We start from the raw sequence: 16,160 nt of genomic DNA, 5'->3' as shown, positions 1-16,160 counted from the left end.
CTGTAATTTCCTTCCTCCTAAGTTTTGCACATCATCTACAGGGGAGACGGGTGGGAACTGGCCTCTGAGCAGGAACTCGAATTAAAACAAAAATATCATAAATGCTAAAAACCCTTCAAAGTGGAGAAACCAGGAATATGGAATTTTTGCTAAATTATGCTCATATACCTAGACAAAACCTAAAAATTAGAATCTCTTAGGAATTTACATTAGTCATTACATAAGTGTGAAATTTACCAGGTCTTTAGTATTTTAGTGCTGTTTCAGTATAACAATTCTTTAGAAAAGATTTTGCCTACTTATTGATGCATTACTTATTTTCCCCATCTGATTTTTAAAATTAGAATTTTTAAGTGGAATCAGTGTCAAAAGGTCACCATGGTAGAGGATGTGAAAGTAGTAGACTGGGGTTGTCTGTAGGTGTTTTGACTGGGGCTTCTTGAGTTTTATACTGCTAACAAAACTATCCTGTTCACAAATGAGAGTTGCCTTTTTAATAAGTGAGTCGATCCAAAGTAGAAAAGTGAGGTAAGTAGATACCTCAAAAAAAAAAAAAAAAAAAGTGTCCTGAATAAAAGTATAAAAGTGACTAGGCTTTCTTGACCCACTTAGGATCAAAAGAGGCATAAAGTCATCTAGCACAACTGATTCGCAAATTGTTCAGAACCTAGATAACAACTGAAATATCTTTAGTTACAGAACATTATGAACACTATTAATTATCTTGAAAAACAAGTGCCAGGCAGAAGTTAAAGATGTGCAGAAAAATAGAATGAAGTCCTTAGAACTAACTCTTCAGCCTTGACCAAATTTTTATTTTTTTCTGAAAGCGCCACCTTGTGGAACACACTGTAATAAAACAGAAGAGCCCAGCTCTTGGGACTGAATTTAAAAACAGACCTTTTTTAGAAGTTGTTGTTGTTGTTTTTTTTTTTAAAACTACCTTTCATACCTACTATTAAAACAAAAACAAAAACACCAAACTACCTTCCCTTCCTACCACATTAACTCTAAATTTCTGTAATAGTATTTCAATAGGTACTTGGAAAAAAAAAAAAAAAAAAAAAAGCCTGTACTTTCAGGTGGCTCTTTCTTCTTGAAGGCCAAAGCACCAGGATCAAGGAAACAAAGATTCTAATGGAAATCCATTTATTAATCTACACTGCCTCCCCGAGAATACCAATAAATGAAAAACACTTTGAAAAGCTGACTGGTACTTCACTTAAAAAGAAAACAGAACAAAAAAACAAAAATTTTGAGAAAAAAATAATTGAGAAATAATAATTGAGAAAAAATATTAAAAATTCAGATCCCTCCTATTTCTACAGTGCTGTTATTTACAAAGGTCAGAAGACAGAGAAGGTCAAAGGAATAGTTTGGCTTATTTTCTAAAAAAGAACAAGTTAGAAATGCTTGAGATATAAGTATATATCAAAATTGGACTAAAATTACATTGATATAAAAGGAAGTCAATAAGGAATGAAAATGCTATTTTCTCATGTTCTTGAAGAGATACCATTACTATTTATCCCAGGATATACACTGCTTTCAGGCTTTGGTGGGCTCAGAAAGTTTTTTGGAGAAGGAATATGCAAAAAATACCTTCCCGATTACATTCCCAAATGTATTTAATGCACATGATAAAGGAGTTTGGGTAAGTTTCACAATTTTTCAAAAGTCCCACTGGCATAGGAAATACGTGCCTTAAAAAAAATTTTTTTTAACAGTGAATACCCGAAGGTATATGTTAATTTGTGCTTGGGATAGCTTTTCCATAAAATTTGTGTTTGAACATGTCAAGTCCATAGTTGCCAGGTGCTTTAATATCAATTCTTACAATATATTTGATGATAAAAAATGTGCTTCAAAATATATGAAACTTTGAAACTACCCTTTGAATATGTTCAGTTTTTTCAGAATTTCCTCTATTCACTGTCCACTGTTTCATAAGTAATTTTTAAAGATTTAGAAATCATGCAACATCTTTATTCTTATGTCACAACATTAAACATTAAGCATGCATTCTTTTGAATTCTCTCAATATGTTCCTAGACACAATTATGCAATGAAAGTGTGTTTTCAGAGAATAAAATGTAAGACACTCTCATGAGCTTATCATAAAAACAGTCAAGTTCTCACTTAAAAGAAAAGTAATTCTTTGAACACAAGAATTTTAATGTTTATGATATCAGGAAGTTTACATGATTTAATTTCCACAATGGAATGAGAATTGCCATTACTGACTTTAATAGGCACCACTTTAAAGAGAGGCAGCTATAGTTATTTAAAAATCAATTTAAATACATAATTTAAAGTTCACAATGTTTGGTACTATTGGTTTTTTTCAACATGGATAGTACCATATTCTAGAATCAAACTATATATTTTTCTATTAAAAGGAACACATTTCCTTTGGGATCTTAATGTCCTGTGCATTCTGAAATTTTCATTTGTACTGAAAACTAACCTGCTGAGATTCTACTCTTAGTTGAATAATTTTAAACTATTTTTAGTAAGTCACCCAGGGCTAAATGAAAAACCCGCTATTCATAGTGTGTGCTTCCTGAGGGAAAAACTGTGAGAATACAGGGGGCTGAAATGGCTGGAGCTTTCCTTCAGATAGGCTCTTTGCTCGTGAGTTCCCATCCTCTTCAAAGAAGGACAAAGTGGGAGGCTCCAACCCATTAAGTTCTTACAAGCTCTCAGGAATTATGTTCTTAAGCTTAGGTTATCATTACCCTTGACCATGAGATAGCTTATGATAAACAGACACATTTTTCTCTTTTTATACTGAGGTTATAACTCTACCCCACACAATAGCCCACAGGGCATGGGCCACCAGAATCAAGCCCCAAACAAGCTATGAGGCACATACATAATGTTCAAATGTGATTTCCAATCTGATACTTTTCCTGCTATAAGCTGCTTCAGTAGAACCCTGGGGCAGTCTGACCTTGTCAGTTAACCATTGCCTAGCTTTTGGCAAAGTCTGAAGCCATGTCACAGAAGAATAAACCATATTCACTAGATTTTTATTCTACTGTATGCTTCAAAGTGCCCTAATGGCAAAGCTGTTCACGGGGCACCTGGGTTTTAGACGTGGTGACCCTGGGTGTGAAGACATAGGACAAGAGAATCATCACTCGGGTGCAACCACCACAGTGAGGGAAGAACTGGAGAGACTTAAGCTGAGTTTGTGAAGCTGAGATGCCCTTTCATTCTGTGCCATCAGAGGGTGATGGGCAAAGCATCTAGTGTCAAAATGTGTTTTAATTTTTCTTCACAAACACTTATAAATAAGTCCAAAGCAGATGCTAGAAATAGAAACTGAGCTCTCCAACTTGTTTAAAATTCTAAAAATGCTGAAAATTTCCAGTCCAGAACAGCTGCATTTTTCTTGCAAGAACTACTGAAAAAACTTTTGCAAAAGCAAAGAGTCAAGTTATGTTCACTCTAACACATAGATACTAACAAGAAAAGGTCATGATGAATCAGTGCAGTGAATTTTAAAATCAAATTTCTAGGCTCCAGGAAAAATGTCTTTGTCTTTTGAACCTTGATCAAAGGAAAGGCAGAACTCATTTTCCAGGTAAGACTTGGAATAGATCTTGCCCAGAATGCTCTAGATTCATTATATCTCAAGCATTTATAGTGCTGACAACACATCATCAATGCTGTCACAGGAAGGAAGTGTAAAACATTCTTAGCCCATCTTTTTTATCTTGCTTTAGAAAAAATTCCCATTCCTAAAGCTACTGAATTAGAACAATGTTAAACAATGTATGTTTTTTAAAAAGAACAGTTCCACCCCAAAAGGCTTTTAAGAAGAAACACCTCCTAAATTTTCTTCTTGTTCAAGATAGTCATATAAAATATTAAGCTGGAAGAATTCAGGGAGCTTGATAATGCATAAGTATCATATGAAACACTTTCTATCGAGCAAAGCAATAGCCAGTCCTTGAAAATTCTAACTCTAATCATGATCTAGCTGTTTGTTGCATGCACTGAAAGAGTCAGAAAGCATGGGCAGCTGAACTTCTCCAAAGATACTTTCTGTGTCTTCTGGTTACTCAAGCTCTCTCAGCACTAAACCATAAAGAAGGCAGAGATGGGATGAGATACTAAGGATGAAAGAGAAAGCATTCCAAGAAAAAGGAGAGCTGTTTATAATGCCCAGTCAGGCTGGTTCTGCAGAGAGCAGGAGTGAGAATAAGGCACTGGAAACAAGCATGGCCTGGGGGAGGGAGACAAAGACTATTTTAGAGTATAAACAGCCAGCTCTAAAAAAGAGTAAAAGACACTCTCTCAGAAACTACACCAAGCATAAATTCTACAAAAATGTAAAACACTAAGTAACAGTTTATAACAATCTGTGTGCTGGTGATAGAGTGGAACAAGAATCCTACTCATGGCCTAGGTAACTCAAGCAGATGCCAGGTAGGAAGAATGCATCCAGAGTGAGAACATATGGGCCCTGTCAGGAAGGCAGAATCAAGGCCATAAACCATAATCTGAAGCTGCCTATTTATGAAAGGTTCATTGAAAGCAGGCAAGCAGGTGGCGCATGGAACAGCTTCAGCATCTGTTATGAGTTATGTAATGGTAGCGATATACATTAGAGGTGCTGGGAGACAGGTATGATGGACACTTTGCAAATAATGCAGTGCATGGTGAAAAGTACAGTGTAATAGGTACAGAAAATTTAAATGGTATTTCTGTCTGGTCAGAGAGAACTACTCTCCAAATCCAAACAGGAAACAGTTTTTGACAAATTCCTAAAAACAAAAACAAAGTAACAACAAAAACCAAAAAAGAAGTCATGACATTTCAAACCAGAAAATAAAGGGTTTTCACTAGTTCTTTAACCTATTTGAGGTACAATCCCTAAATCTATAGCAAGTAATAAAAAGCTTATATTTTCCAAAGGAAACAATAAAGCATGATACTATATAGAAGGTTAAGATAGACTTACAACAGGTAAATTCAGCTTTCAAAAGAGTAAATAGAATGCATGCTTTAAAAAACAGGTCTCTTAAAGGATATTAGAATTTTTTTTCTTCCTTTTTGTTGTGTGTCTAAAACGTCATCTTTAACTGCTAACAAATGTACTCCTTGTGGCCAGAAAAGAAATGCTGAGGACATAGGCTCAACTTTCTAATTTGAGAAGATCATTCTGGTGAATCACCTTCAGTGAACAAGTGCCTGGTATTTATCGGTCACCTTGAGTCTTTAAAATTCAATTATTCTTGTTGTTTACAAAAAGTAACACTTTAAGAGATCATAGAATCTCTCTCACACACAAATACACACACACTCAAAAAAGTACCAAATCAGGCCCAGCAGCTGCAGAGAGATTATGTCATAACTCAGCTGTGCCTGGATCACCCACTTCACACTGGCAGCATTCAAGGTTAGAAAAATGAAATGGCAGCACAATTGGTCAGCAGCTTCTCTTCTTCTGGAATTTTTCCAGGTTCTTGGAACAGACAGACAAATGAATGAACATAAAGCTGCAATCACTCTTGCATTGATTCCAAAACAGTAAACTAGGCGGTTTCCTTGAGGAAGCAGAACCCATCCCGAAGATGGCGGCTGGAAGGCCTCCAGACAGTGACCTTTGACAGCTCTGGGACCCATCAGCCACCAGGGGTGTTCTCTAGATGATCAGCTCAAGACAGCCATGGGGACCTCAGGCTGTATTCAGCTCTGAGGTGTTCTGGCTGGGCGGCAGGTGGGAATCCAGGTTCTCCTTGCACCTCTCCAGGTCTTGGAAGTATGGGTGAGACAGGGCGCTGTACGCAGATATTCTTTTGGCTGGGTTAAATGTCAGGCACTTCTGTAATAAAAAATAATTGATATAAAACATGTCAGTGTGAATAATATGCTTTACATAGTTATTCATCTACTTCACTGTCATGTATTAAGCATATCTATAATAAGAATGAATATTTATTTCAAGGGACACTACATAATATGTAGACAGTACTGGTATATGTCTCTAACACATAAACAGCCCCTCGGGAAAAGGCAACATCTTTTAGGTGTCTCTGGACTGTTCCCGACCTAGAATTTCTCTCCAAACTATTCCTAGTTCCTTAAAAAATGGAGGTGTAGCTCAGTGGTAGAGTGCTTGCTAGGATGTACAGGCTTTGAGTTTGATCCCCAGTACCCCCACTCAAGTTTATATTGTATTTGTAGTATGTATATATCCTTACTTACATTGTGATTCTGCTAGTGATAGAAAACTTAGTGCTATAGCCAGAGACATCACCTTAGCACCTTGCCCCAGGGTTTATCAATGTGCAGGGAACAGAGGAGGTGCCCTATTCAGGTGTAAAGGGTAATCAGAACAAGGGTGCCTGGTAGAGGGGCTAAAACTAGGCCTCCATTACTCGCCCTGGGACTGTATCACCCACGGGAAGGATGCCCTCCTTCTGACTCTCAGCACGATGCCACATGGGCTAGTAGCATCCCTGCAAGGAATCCATAAGATTCTGTTCAAGTCACTAAAGTCTATTCCGGGTGGATGATTTAAGTACAGGAGCACTACAGCAAATTAGCTAGTCCCTGCACTTAAGGAGTACCTGGTCTAAGTCAAATGGTCTGGTCAGTTTGGCTAGGTGACTGAGGTAGAAGATAGAAGGAGGGATAGGTGAACCTCTGTTCCCAAAGTGTCAACCAATCCCTAATGTCAGTCCCATTTCCACTTCAACCACATGTAATCTTGTTTCTCAATTCCTCCTCTCCTTCCATGGACTACCCCCCCACGCCCCCAGCACCTACCTAGTGATAAACACTAATTACCATGAGTAGGACCCACTCATTGCCCCAGGAGCTCACAGGCCACAGAAAAGCATACCAGCTGAGGCAATGCCCATTGAAGGGAAGTGGGCCTCTGAAATGCCTATAAATTTCAAGACCTCTATGTAATCTGAAGAGTTAATATTTTTATGGTTATGCAGACCTTCCCCCTCATTTTGGGTTCCTGCTCACAATCCTCATTATTTTCTGACTAAATTAGGGACTCCGTTAATAGCCGAAAGCTACTGGTCTTAAAGAAAGGCCCATACAAGTAGAAAATTTTGCATATAATTTCAGGTGAATTTTTGGGTCCCTACCAATGTGCAGATGCCAGTTTCAGTTTTGGGTCTTCTGAAAATCAAAGAGCTAAATGGCAGGCAGAGGAAGGAGATTATTTGTAGAATGGATCCACTGGCTCTAATAGAATAAATAACTTTAGAAAAACTTTGCAAAGACTGCCTTTCCAAAGGACAGGAAAGCAGGGGCAAAATTCTTGAGCCTGAGTCTCTCATTCTGCAGGGCAAGGAGGAAAAAGATAAGGCAAGGGCATTAGAAAAAGCACCAGTCCCCCAGGACATAGGAAAGAAGAGAAAAGCATTGTGGGAGTGTGTGTGAGGTAGAGAGAGATCCCTAGAGGATTATCTGGGAGGAAGCCCTTTCCCTGCAGCTGCACCGACGGGTAAGAGCTGGGAAGAGAGAGGAGGGAAGAAGAGCTCCTTGGTCAAAGGGTGTGTGTGAGAACCCAAAGCAGAACTCTTAATACATTTTGTCTTACAGAATTACAGTTAGAAAAGGGAGTTAAGTTCTATTTCTGCTCTATTTCAGGGACGAGGTGGCTGGCACAAGAATTAACTCAAAGATCTTGTGTAATAATATTGCTTCTGCACAAAAATTTAATTTCATTGCCAAGTAACTAACTTACAAAATGAGGTTTTTGAATCATAACTTAGCCAAAACGTGAATAATGTGGTAGACTGGATGACTTCTTCCGCACATTTTCCCTTTCTTCTCTCTCCTCCTTCCCTAGGAGGAGCAATCCTTCCTCCATTCAAGCTGGCCTTAGCTGGGTAACTTGATTTGGCCAACGGAATGTGGAAAGAAGTGGCAGGGTGATTCTTCTAAGTGGAGGCCTTTGGGGGCACTGTATGTTCTTGCCTGCCCTCTGGGAGCATCTGCCTGCTGCCATAAGGAAAACATGCCCCAGGGAGTGGGGCCTCCCATGGAGAAGACCTGTACTTGACCACAGCCTGAAGCAGAGGTCAAAGGCTCTTAATTCAGGAGGCAAAGGATACACTCATTACTAACTGAGTTCTGTCACCAAGAGAAGACCTCAACAGGTATACTCTTCTTTGCTTATTGTTCTGGCCTCCAAGTCCAGAAACTTATGTACAACATCAAATACTATGAGTTTGAGACTTAAGGATTTTACATGTGCATGCATGGCATGTTAAATACTTAAATAAATTGGTCACTAGAAGGAGTTTTGTTACTTTGTTCCTTTGGAACCAAAAGATGTTCCTATTTATGAAAAAGAACTTAAAATGACAAACAAGTTACTTAAAGCAGCATGAACTTTAAACAAGGAAAGATAATATTTACTTCTAAACAAGCATATACCCAAGCAAATCCAGAAGCTTCTAAGGCTTCATTCAAATACATGTTCAAAGATTAAGAGTGTGAATCAGAAAGACGTTCCAGAATCAAAAGCCACCAGCTGGAAACAAAACCCATGAAGAAACTGCAGCCAGCTGTGATGGCTGTAGCCCTTGTTGAACTGATTCTTGCACCCAGAGCCCAGTATGAATAAGATCAGCCCAGGGCGGAGCACTGCATGAACTTACCAGAAGCAGGTCTTTGCCTAGTTCGTCGATATCTGTTACAAACTTCTCAATGGGCTGGGCAGATTTGGAATGAAAAGCCTGCCTGGGAAGGGCAACGTCTCTAGGCCAGTCCTCTTCTCCTGGGAGTCCAATTACACTATGAAAGAATATGTGAACGTGAGCATTAACTGCTATGCCAAGTGTTTCCTCACCACATTCTAGAGAGAGCAAAATCTCTGGGACAGGCATTGGGGACATAGATCCCCAGGAGAAATCCACTTAATGACTATTTGTCTCTGCCCTACTGCAATATGACAATCATCTAACAGGAGAGTAAGTCTGTAAAATTCATAGGAAGGAGATACAAGTTTATGCTGGCAGCAGATAAAAATATATGAGATGGTATAGAAATGAAGCATATATTAAGGGAAAGCCCTAACATATTGACAAAGCAGGACCTACTGGATTCAGAAGAGACCCGCATGGGTATATAATATCTTCCTTTATGCCCACAAGTGTTCTTTGTGTTCCCCAGTGTCATGGTTTCATTGATTCAATTTGGTTAAAGAGTAATTCATTTCAATTTGGTTAAAGAGTAATTTCCCAAATAGAGATTACATATATGTGAATCAGACAAAAAAAAAAAAAAAAAAAAAAAAAAAAAAAAAAAAGGCTAAAGGGTATGTTAGTCCTATTTTATGCAAACATTATTTTATAAAGAACTCTACAGTATTCCACAATAAGAAAAAAACAAATCACAAGAATATCATTCATATTTCCTCTGAAAACCATTCTGGGATCAGAGATGTTAGAGAGATAGTAAGTGATAAAGACAGCACAGGCTTTGGAAATAAGTAGATCTGGGTTCAAATTCTGCACCTGTCCCTTACTGGTAGTAAGGCCAAACTGTTTTGATATCTGTGACTCTTGGTATTTTTATGTATACAGTGATGGTAATTTATGGCTGCTATAGTCAGTAAAAATTTATATAAAGTCAGTGATAATTTATATAAAATGTATACCAGTGCCTCACACATAGAACACAGTCAATATAATTACTCATTATTATTATCATAGTTAGAAAATGTTATTAATGTAAAGTGCATAGGAAATACATCATGACTACACTGCAAATAGGAACTGCTTGAATCCTAGTTACGTGTAAACTTAAAATTCTTCAGAAATATTCATGCACAAGTGGCCCTACATAATTTATACATTATATAGATATTATTTATAGCTTATGTAAAGGTGGTTAAGCACATTTGAACACGGGAAAACATAGGATGCGAGAACTTATATCTCACAGACTGCTAACTACAAACTAAAAAAAAGTCATAATTTTGCAGAGAGGATATACATTCAAATTCTGACCCAAACTAAATTATTCCAGTAAGAAATGGTGCCATCATGTCATGGTTCACCTTAGAGTCTTCTCCTTGGTCTGTACTTTCTAAGAGTAGGCCTAGAAGGGGTGACCTCATGAGTGGAATTCCAGGTTTCAGGAAGATAAGGCAGTAAATGTCACAAGATCTTGAAGGCTTTGTTCCTTTTTCTCTTACCGAAACAAAGCCCAGGTCACGACCTCACCTAGGACAAGCAGATACCCCTGGGATCACTGCACCTGTCACTGGGTATCTGGGGCAAGACAGTAATTCTGCTTCTGTTGGGCATCTGAAAGAGTCACATTATTGAGGCAAACACAGGCACATGGACATATTTACTAGAACCAACCTGAGTAATATCCAAAAGTGTTTAATAGCAAGGTCTATGGTAGAGTGAGAAGAAGAAAATAGGTTGGGGGTGTAGCTCAGTAGTGGAGCAGGAGTTCAAAATCCAGGTTTTGGACTCAATTTCCAGTCCGCCACCCTCTACCAAAAGAGAAGAAAACAAAAATGCCAATATTAACTATGAAAGGAAATGAATGTGTATATGTTTGGACAGATGAGATAGGGAAGAGGGGGCAAACAAGAATGTTTATTAAAGATCTTTTGAAATTTCTTTCATTCCTTTTTAGCTTTTTGTTCTTTTAAAATTTTTTTTTTAGTTGTAGATGGACACAATACCTTTATTTTATTTGTTTATTTTTATGTGGTGCTGAGGATCGAACCCAGTGCCTCACACATGCTAGGCAATCGCTCTGCCACTAAGCTACCGTCCCAGCTCTTTGTTCTTTTCATAGCAGCATTTTTTTTTTTTTTGCTAAAAATTGATTATAGGAACTCTTATAAATAATTAAAATTCTTTTGATTGGCAGCTTTGAACATATATGTGCATATACACACACACATATATAGTTATTCCTATTTAACCATGACACTGTTCTTAAAAATGCTCTAAAATATGTCTCAAGCTAAAAACATGGTTTCACTTTTAAAGTACTTGTTTTTGAAAGTACAAATCTCCTTAAACACAGAAACATTTGTCTCTTTAAGGGTATGCAAATGTAACTTTCCTTAAAAAAAAAATTCAGTCTCATGTTCAGTATGAACTTTTATGGTCTGTAGGTGAGCATTGTGAAATACTGATAGGCTCATTAAGAAGTGCTTGCATCACATTCAACCATTTGGACAGCTGAATATAAGACTTAAAAGCTGACTTTTACATTGGAAAGACTGACAGTATACAAAATCTATAAATGGCTGTGATGGCAGGGACAGAAATAATTTCTCAAGTACTTAAACAGTGACACTAGGGTGCAGCATTGTCCCTTTTCTCTAGCATGGTAATGCATCCAGAGGAAATAAAATATAATTTTGATGAAACAATGCCAGAAACCAAGAAATAAAATCTAAAGGTACAAAACATACAGAACTTTACAGCTTCTTTTCTCCCAGCAACCTGGATTGTTAGGCTTTTGCCAAAAGTGGAACCGGCTTTCCCTTGGAAGCATGTCAGACAGGCTGGTCAAATGTTCCTTCTGGTCCACTGCACTGGCTTCGTGCACTAAGGGAATGCTCACAAGATGGCAGGCTGTGTTGGAGGTGGACAGAAAGCCCAGGTAGTTTAAATAAGGAAGAGCAGGTGATGGTTTTCTGAGCCTGGCAAGCTGAATGCAGTACAGAGTGTCTTTCCTTTCAACTGAGGGGCATTGGAAGGTCTGACTTTCATGGTTCCCTCACATTCACAAGAATTGTGTCCAATGGCCATGGGGGAGAACAGATGTAAATTTGCCAATGAATGATCAATGGCCCTGACATCTAGAAGGAGGGGCAACCTGATGGCTGAATTTATCCATCTCACAGGGTGATCAGTTAGTGGCAGAAGTCCCGGACCTAGGAAGCCCCTGGACAAAATCAAGAACCAAAAACCAAACCAAACTTGAAAATGTTTTTCAGGCCTTAAAGTCACTGGGTTCTGATTCAACGGTAGCACTGGCACCACAGGAGGGCTATCAGAGCTGCTTCCAGTCAACAGAACAAAGTCTGGTTTCATTTTTATCCCAACTCTTTTAAGCAGTTGTGATTGGATAGATAGTGCTAACATAAACTTCTGTTCTTTAGGGGTAGTTTTTTGCAGTCTTACAGCCTTCAAATTTCATAAAAATTACTAGGATTCCTATAAAATGTCACAGAGCAGTGATCACTGCTATTTTTAGTCAGAACTCACACTTTTTCTCTACTCCACCCCAATGCTGACAGAGTTTAGTAAATGCACAAACCCAAAAGGGGTGTCTTGCTACACGCTGTGAAAAGAAATGCCCTGGTTACACTCTATGAACATGAAAGCAGACAGACCCTCACAGGCACCCACATGCAGTCATGAACAGAGCTCTGCAAACCATCAAGGAGCTATGTAACAAACAACTGGAACCAAGAATTTTGAGACCAAGGAAGGATCATATGCAGAACTCAAGTCAGAGTTTCATTTCTCAAATGAAGTTAAGAAACAAAAGGTTGAATAATTAGTGATGGATTACAACAACAACAACAATCTTGAACACTGTTAAAGCGCTTACTATGTGCCAGGCACTTTGCAAGCCTTTTATGGGATGTTTTAAAATGATTTTCTCAAGGTTGCACAGTTATTTGGCCACAGATGTAGAATGAGAATCTAGGATTCTCATTTCCCATTTGGTACTCCAAAGAAAAACGGGATTGTGCACCATCCCAGTCATGGCCCAGGAAATCAAATCAAAACAAACAAACGAAAGAAAAGCAATGCAAAACCAACCTGGATGACCAAGGATACTTGATGGGAACAGGAAGCCCCCTGGACAAGGATTACTAAGCCACCAAGCACCTTACCTCTGTTGCGAGTGTGTTTGAAATGACCATAAGCAGACAACACATCTGCTCCAAAGAGCTGGAGCTCAGCCAAGCGAAGAAAGAGCAGCAAAAAGATCCACACAAGCAGCACACAAGCCTCCAAAGCACAGCAGTCAGACCACACATCATGGTGAACTCATAAGACAGTTCTCATACCCTGTCCCCACTCACCACACAAATAATACTGTCTGCAGCAGCAGCTTGGGGGTAAGAAAGACAAGAGATAAACATTACGTGAATGTCAGAGAGAGTCACTATAAATGTTTCCATGCTATATAGACACTGATTAGAGCTATTACTTACTCCAAGATTTTTCCTAGTTGATCGACATCGGAACTTCCACGAAAAAGAGGCCTAAAAGAGAAAAGGTAGATCTTAAACAAGGAATTATCTCAGGTTACATTTCAATCATATTTGCCATTATCATTGTTCAATAGGAAAGAAAATATTCTCTCTGAGTGAGAAAAGAAGAAAAGAATGGTTACATCTTTCCTCTGGCCAGTGAAGTGACCCTTACCTTCACTTATGGTAAGGATTGCTCACAAGCAGCTGGTGATACCCAACTCTGGTGTTTCACATCATGGGTATCCTGTTGGCAGTCATGGCAACAAGAGCACTCCTACTGTCGACCCAGGTTTTGATGTTAGTGTTCACTTTGTGACAGGGCAGAACACATCCTGGTCTTGGTCTCACCCCAGGGATAGGTGGGACTCTGAAGCTCCTTGGAGAGATGCTTCTCAGAGCATAGTTCACACCACTTCCTCATGGGCCTCTCTCCTATTTGTCCTAAATCTGCAGCTAGTCATTTCTGGGTCTGTTTTCTTGATTGTGCCCTTTTCCTTTCTCCTAGCATTATGGTTGCTAACTGCCATGAGCTCAAACATCTCCACTCTAGGCTTCAGAGATGATCGTATCCTCGTCTGCATACACAGCCCTCCTTGCCTACACTGAGCACTTAACTGGCAATTAAATAAGCTCACTTTGTAACATTTTTGGTGTTTTCCCAAGCAGATCAAGTAGCCCCTTGAGAGTGGTCAGGGGCTTCTCTAGGTTTCCCCAGAATCCTTGTCCTAATGGCTTTACCTTAAGAGGTACATGGTTATCAAATATTTCACTTGACTTTGTATACACCTATGGTTCACAAGTAAATCTCCCTAACTCCTAGCTCATCAGAAGCAGGTATTTTTCAACACTAATGTATTATACAATATTTGTAGCCTATTATCAGGAACCATATTCCATTTTATACTAGATATAACATCATAAAGCCTTGAGTTCTTAAATATTTGGTATGCACAATAAATGCACTTGCTATATAGGTCAAATACAGAGATTCCTACACAGAATCGTAGCATTACAAGACACCTAAAAATTCATCAGTCATACTTTCTACTCCTGTCATTATTCCTGAAAATAAATTATTTCCAAATGTGGTGAAAAATAATTTGGGATGGATTGTGTCCCCCTCAAATTTTTAGGTTGGAGCCCAACCTTTAATATCTCAGAATCTGACTATATTTGGTGACAGGGACTTTAAAGGGTAATTAAATTAAAATAAAGTGGTTAGGATGGATCCTAATCGACTCTTGACTCGTGTCCATAAGAAGGAGAAATTTGGACAAAGAGACATCAGGGGTGTACATGTGCACAGAGAAATGACCACCTGAGAACACAGCAAGAAGGCAAGCCAAGGAGGGAGGCCTTGGAAGAAATCAAGTTGACACCTTGATCTTGGACTTCTAGCCTCCAAAACAAAGAGTACATTTCTGTCTTTTAAGCTATTTTCTTGTGGCAGCCCTAGAAAACAAATACAGGCAGCTTGTACAACACTTATGTAGTCAAATTCATAAATAATCATGGAGTTGGGTTCTAAAAGGCACCTAGACTATTTTTTATGGGGTGCTGGGGATGGAACCCAGAACTTTTCATGTACTCTAGCACTGAGCTATACTCCTATGCCCTAGACAATTCTTAAAAAATAGCAAAGTGAGCTAAGCACAGTGGCATATGCTGATGATCCTAGCAACTTGGGAGGCTGAGGGAGGAGGGTTGCAAGATCAAGGCCAGCCTCAGCAAATTAGTGAGACCCTATCTCAAAAACTAAAAAAAAAAAAAGGACTGGGTAAAGTGCCTCTGGGTTCAATTTTAGTACCAGGGTGGGGATGGGGTAGACATCAAACATTAAAAAACAAAAAACAGGGAAAACAATGGAATATTTTACCAAGTGTTAATGCTCTCCACACATGATCTCAATAATTCTCACAAAAATTTCAGGAGAAATGTAGTATTATTATTATCCCAATTTTCAGATGAGGAAATAGGATCAGAGATAGTTAAGTCATATGACTTAATTAATACATATCAAATTGCAGATTTAAAATTCAAACTGGGTTTGCCTTACCCAAAGCCTGTATACTTCATCATTATGTTGCAATTCTTTTTCTTTTATTTTTATGTTCTCTTAGTTCAGTCGTCACAATTAAACCTCTAGAGAAAAGCAGCATGAGACTCTAAAGGATGCTTCAGAGACCTGATTATTTCTCAGGCTAGTGCCTGAGGGATTCCATACTCTACTCAGTTTGCTTTACAAGTGTCTTTAAATTCTTTTTCTATTCTAACAAGGAACCGAGCAATCCATCAGATTAGCTGATGCTCTCTGTAACTTATTGACTTGGCAGCTATGGTCTGAATATTAGGGTCCCTCTAAAATTCTTAGGTTGAAACCTAATACCCAATGCAACAGTATTAGGATATTAGATTTTAAAGTACTTTCCCATCAAGCTCAATCTTCTACAGTTGTTTTGCCCACACTTAATCAAGACACTATTTTTCATTCTATCTAAAGCACCAAACTTGTATTTCATAGAAACATTTCTCTTTCCTCGTATACTCATCCGTTTCCTTAATATAGTCAATTATGAAATCACAAAAAGTAGTATAACTGGAATGATGAGATTTAGGAACATACACAACTGACCCCTCCTTGTTAAGTATATATCTTGAATGGCTGGAGTGTCGGGTGAGTGAACTCAGCAAGTTTATAAACAGAATTGAGAGTATCAGTTAAGTTGATGAGCTGGTGAAGTCTATGTAAACATGCCAAACCTCACCTTTCAGGAAGGAAGTTGGTCTCCCAGGAGCAGGGCAAAACTACCTTTAGAGTAACATGAACAGCTTAAAAGAAATATGTTGGCCATGGCTATTGGGAAGCAAACAAACTAGACTATCTTGAACGGATGTTTCTTCAAGGCCAAAGAGTAAGACTATCTCT

General features: G+C 38.5%; 1 protein-coding gene across 3 annotated transcripts in view; it reads right to left on the bottom strand.

Moving 5' to 3' along the window:
• Positions 1-1,075: 1,075 nt before the first annotated feature.
• The window catches only part of Cdk6 (cyclin dependent kinase 6), a 211,477-nt gene continuing 196,392 nt past the window's right edge, over positions 1,076-16,160 (bottom strand). For all 3 annotated transcript variants that reach the window (XM_047561593.1, XM_047561594.1, XM_047561592.1), the window contains exons 6-8: positions 13,193-13,243; positions 8,643-8,778; positions 1,076-5,836 (exon numbers count right to left, since the gene is read on the bottom strand). In XM_047561593.1, coding sequence (XP_047417549.1) covers positions 5,690-5,836; positions 8,643-8,778; positions 13,193-13,243 — 334 coding nt within the window. In that variant the 3' untranslated portion in view covers positions 1,076-5,689. The remainder of the gene's footprint in view (positions 5,837-8,642; positions 8,779-13,192; positions 13,244-16,160) is intronic.

Source organism: Sciurus carolinensis, chromosome 8 (assembly GCF_902686445.1).
Source record: "Sciurus carolinensis chromosome 8, mSciCar1.2, whole genome shotgun sequence".
In the NCBI taxonomy this organism is placed as follows: Eukaryota; Metazoa; Chordata; class Mammalia; order Rodentia; family Sciuridae; genus Sciurus; species Sciurus carolinensis.
Note: the sequence above shows the minus strand (reverse complement) of the source record. Positions and strands in the feature narration are given on the sequence as shown.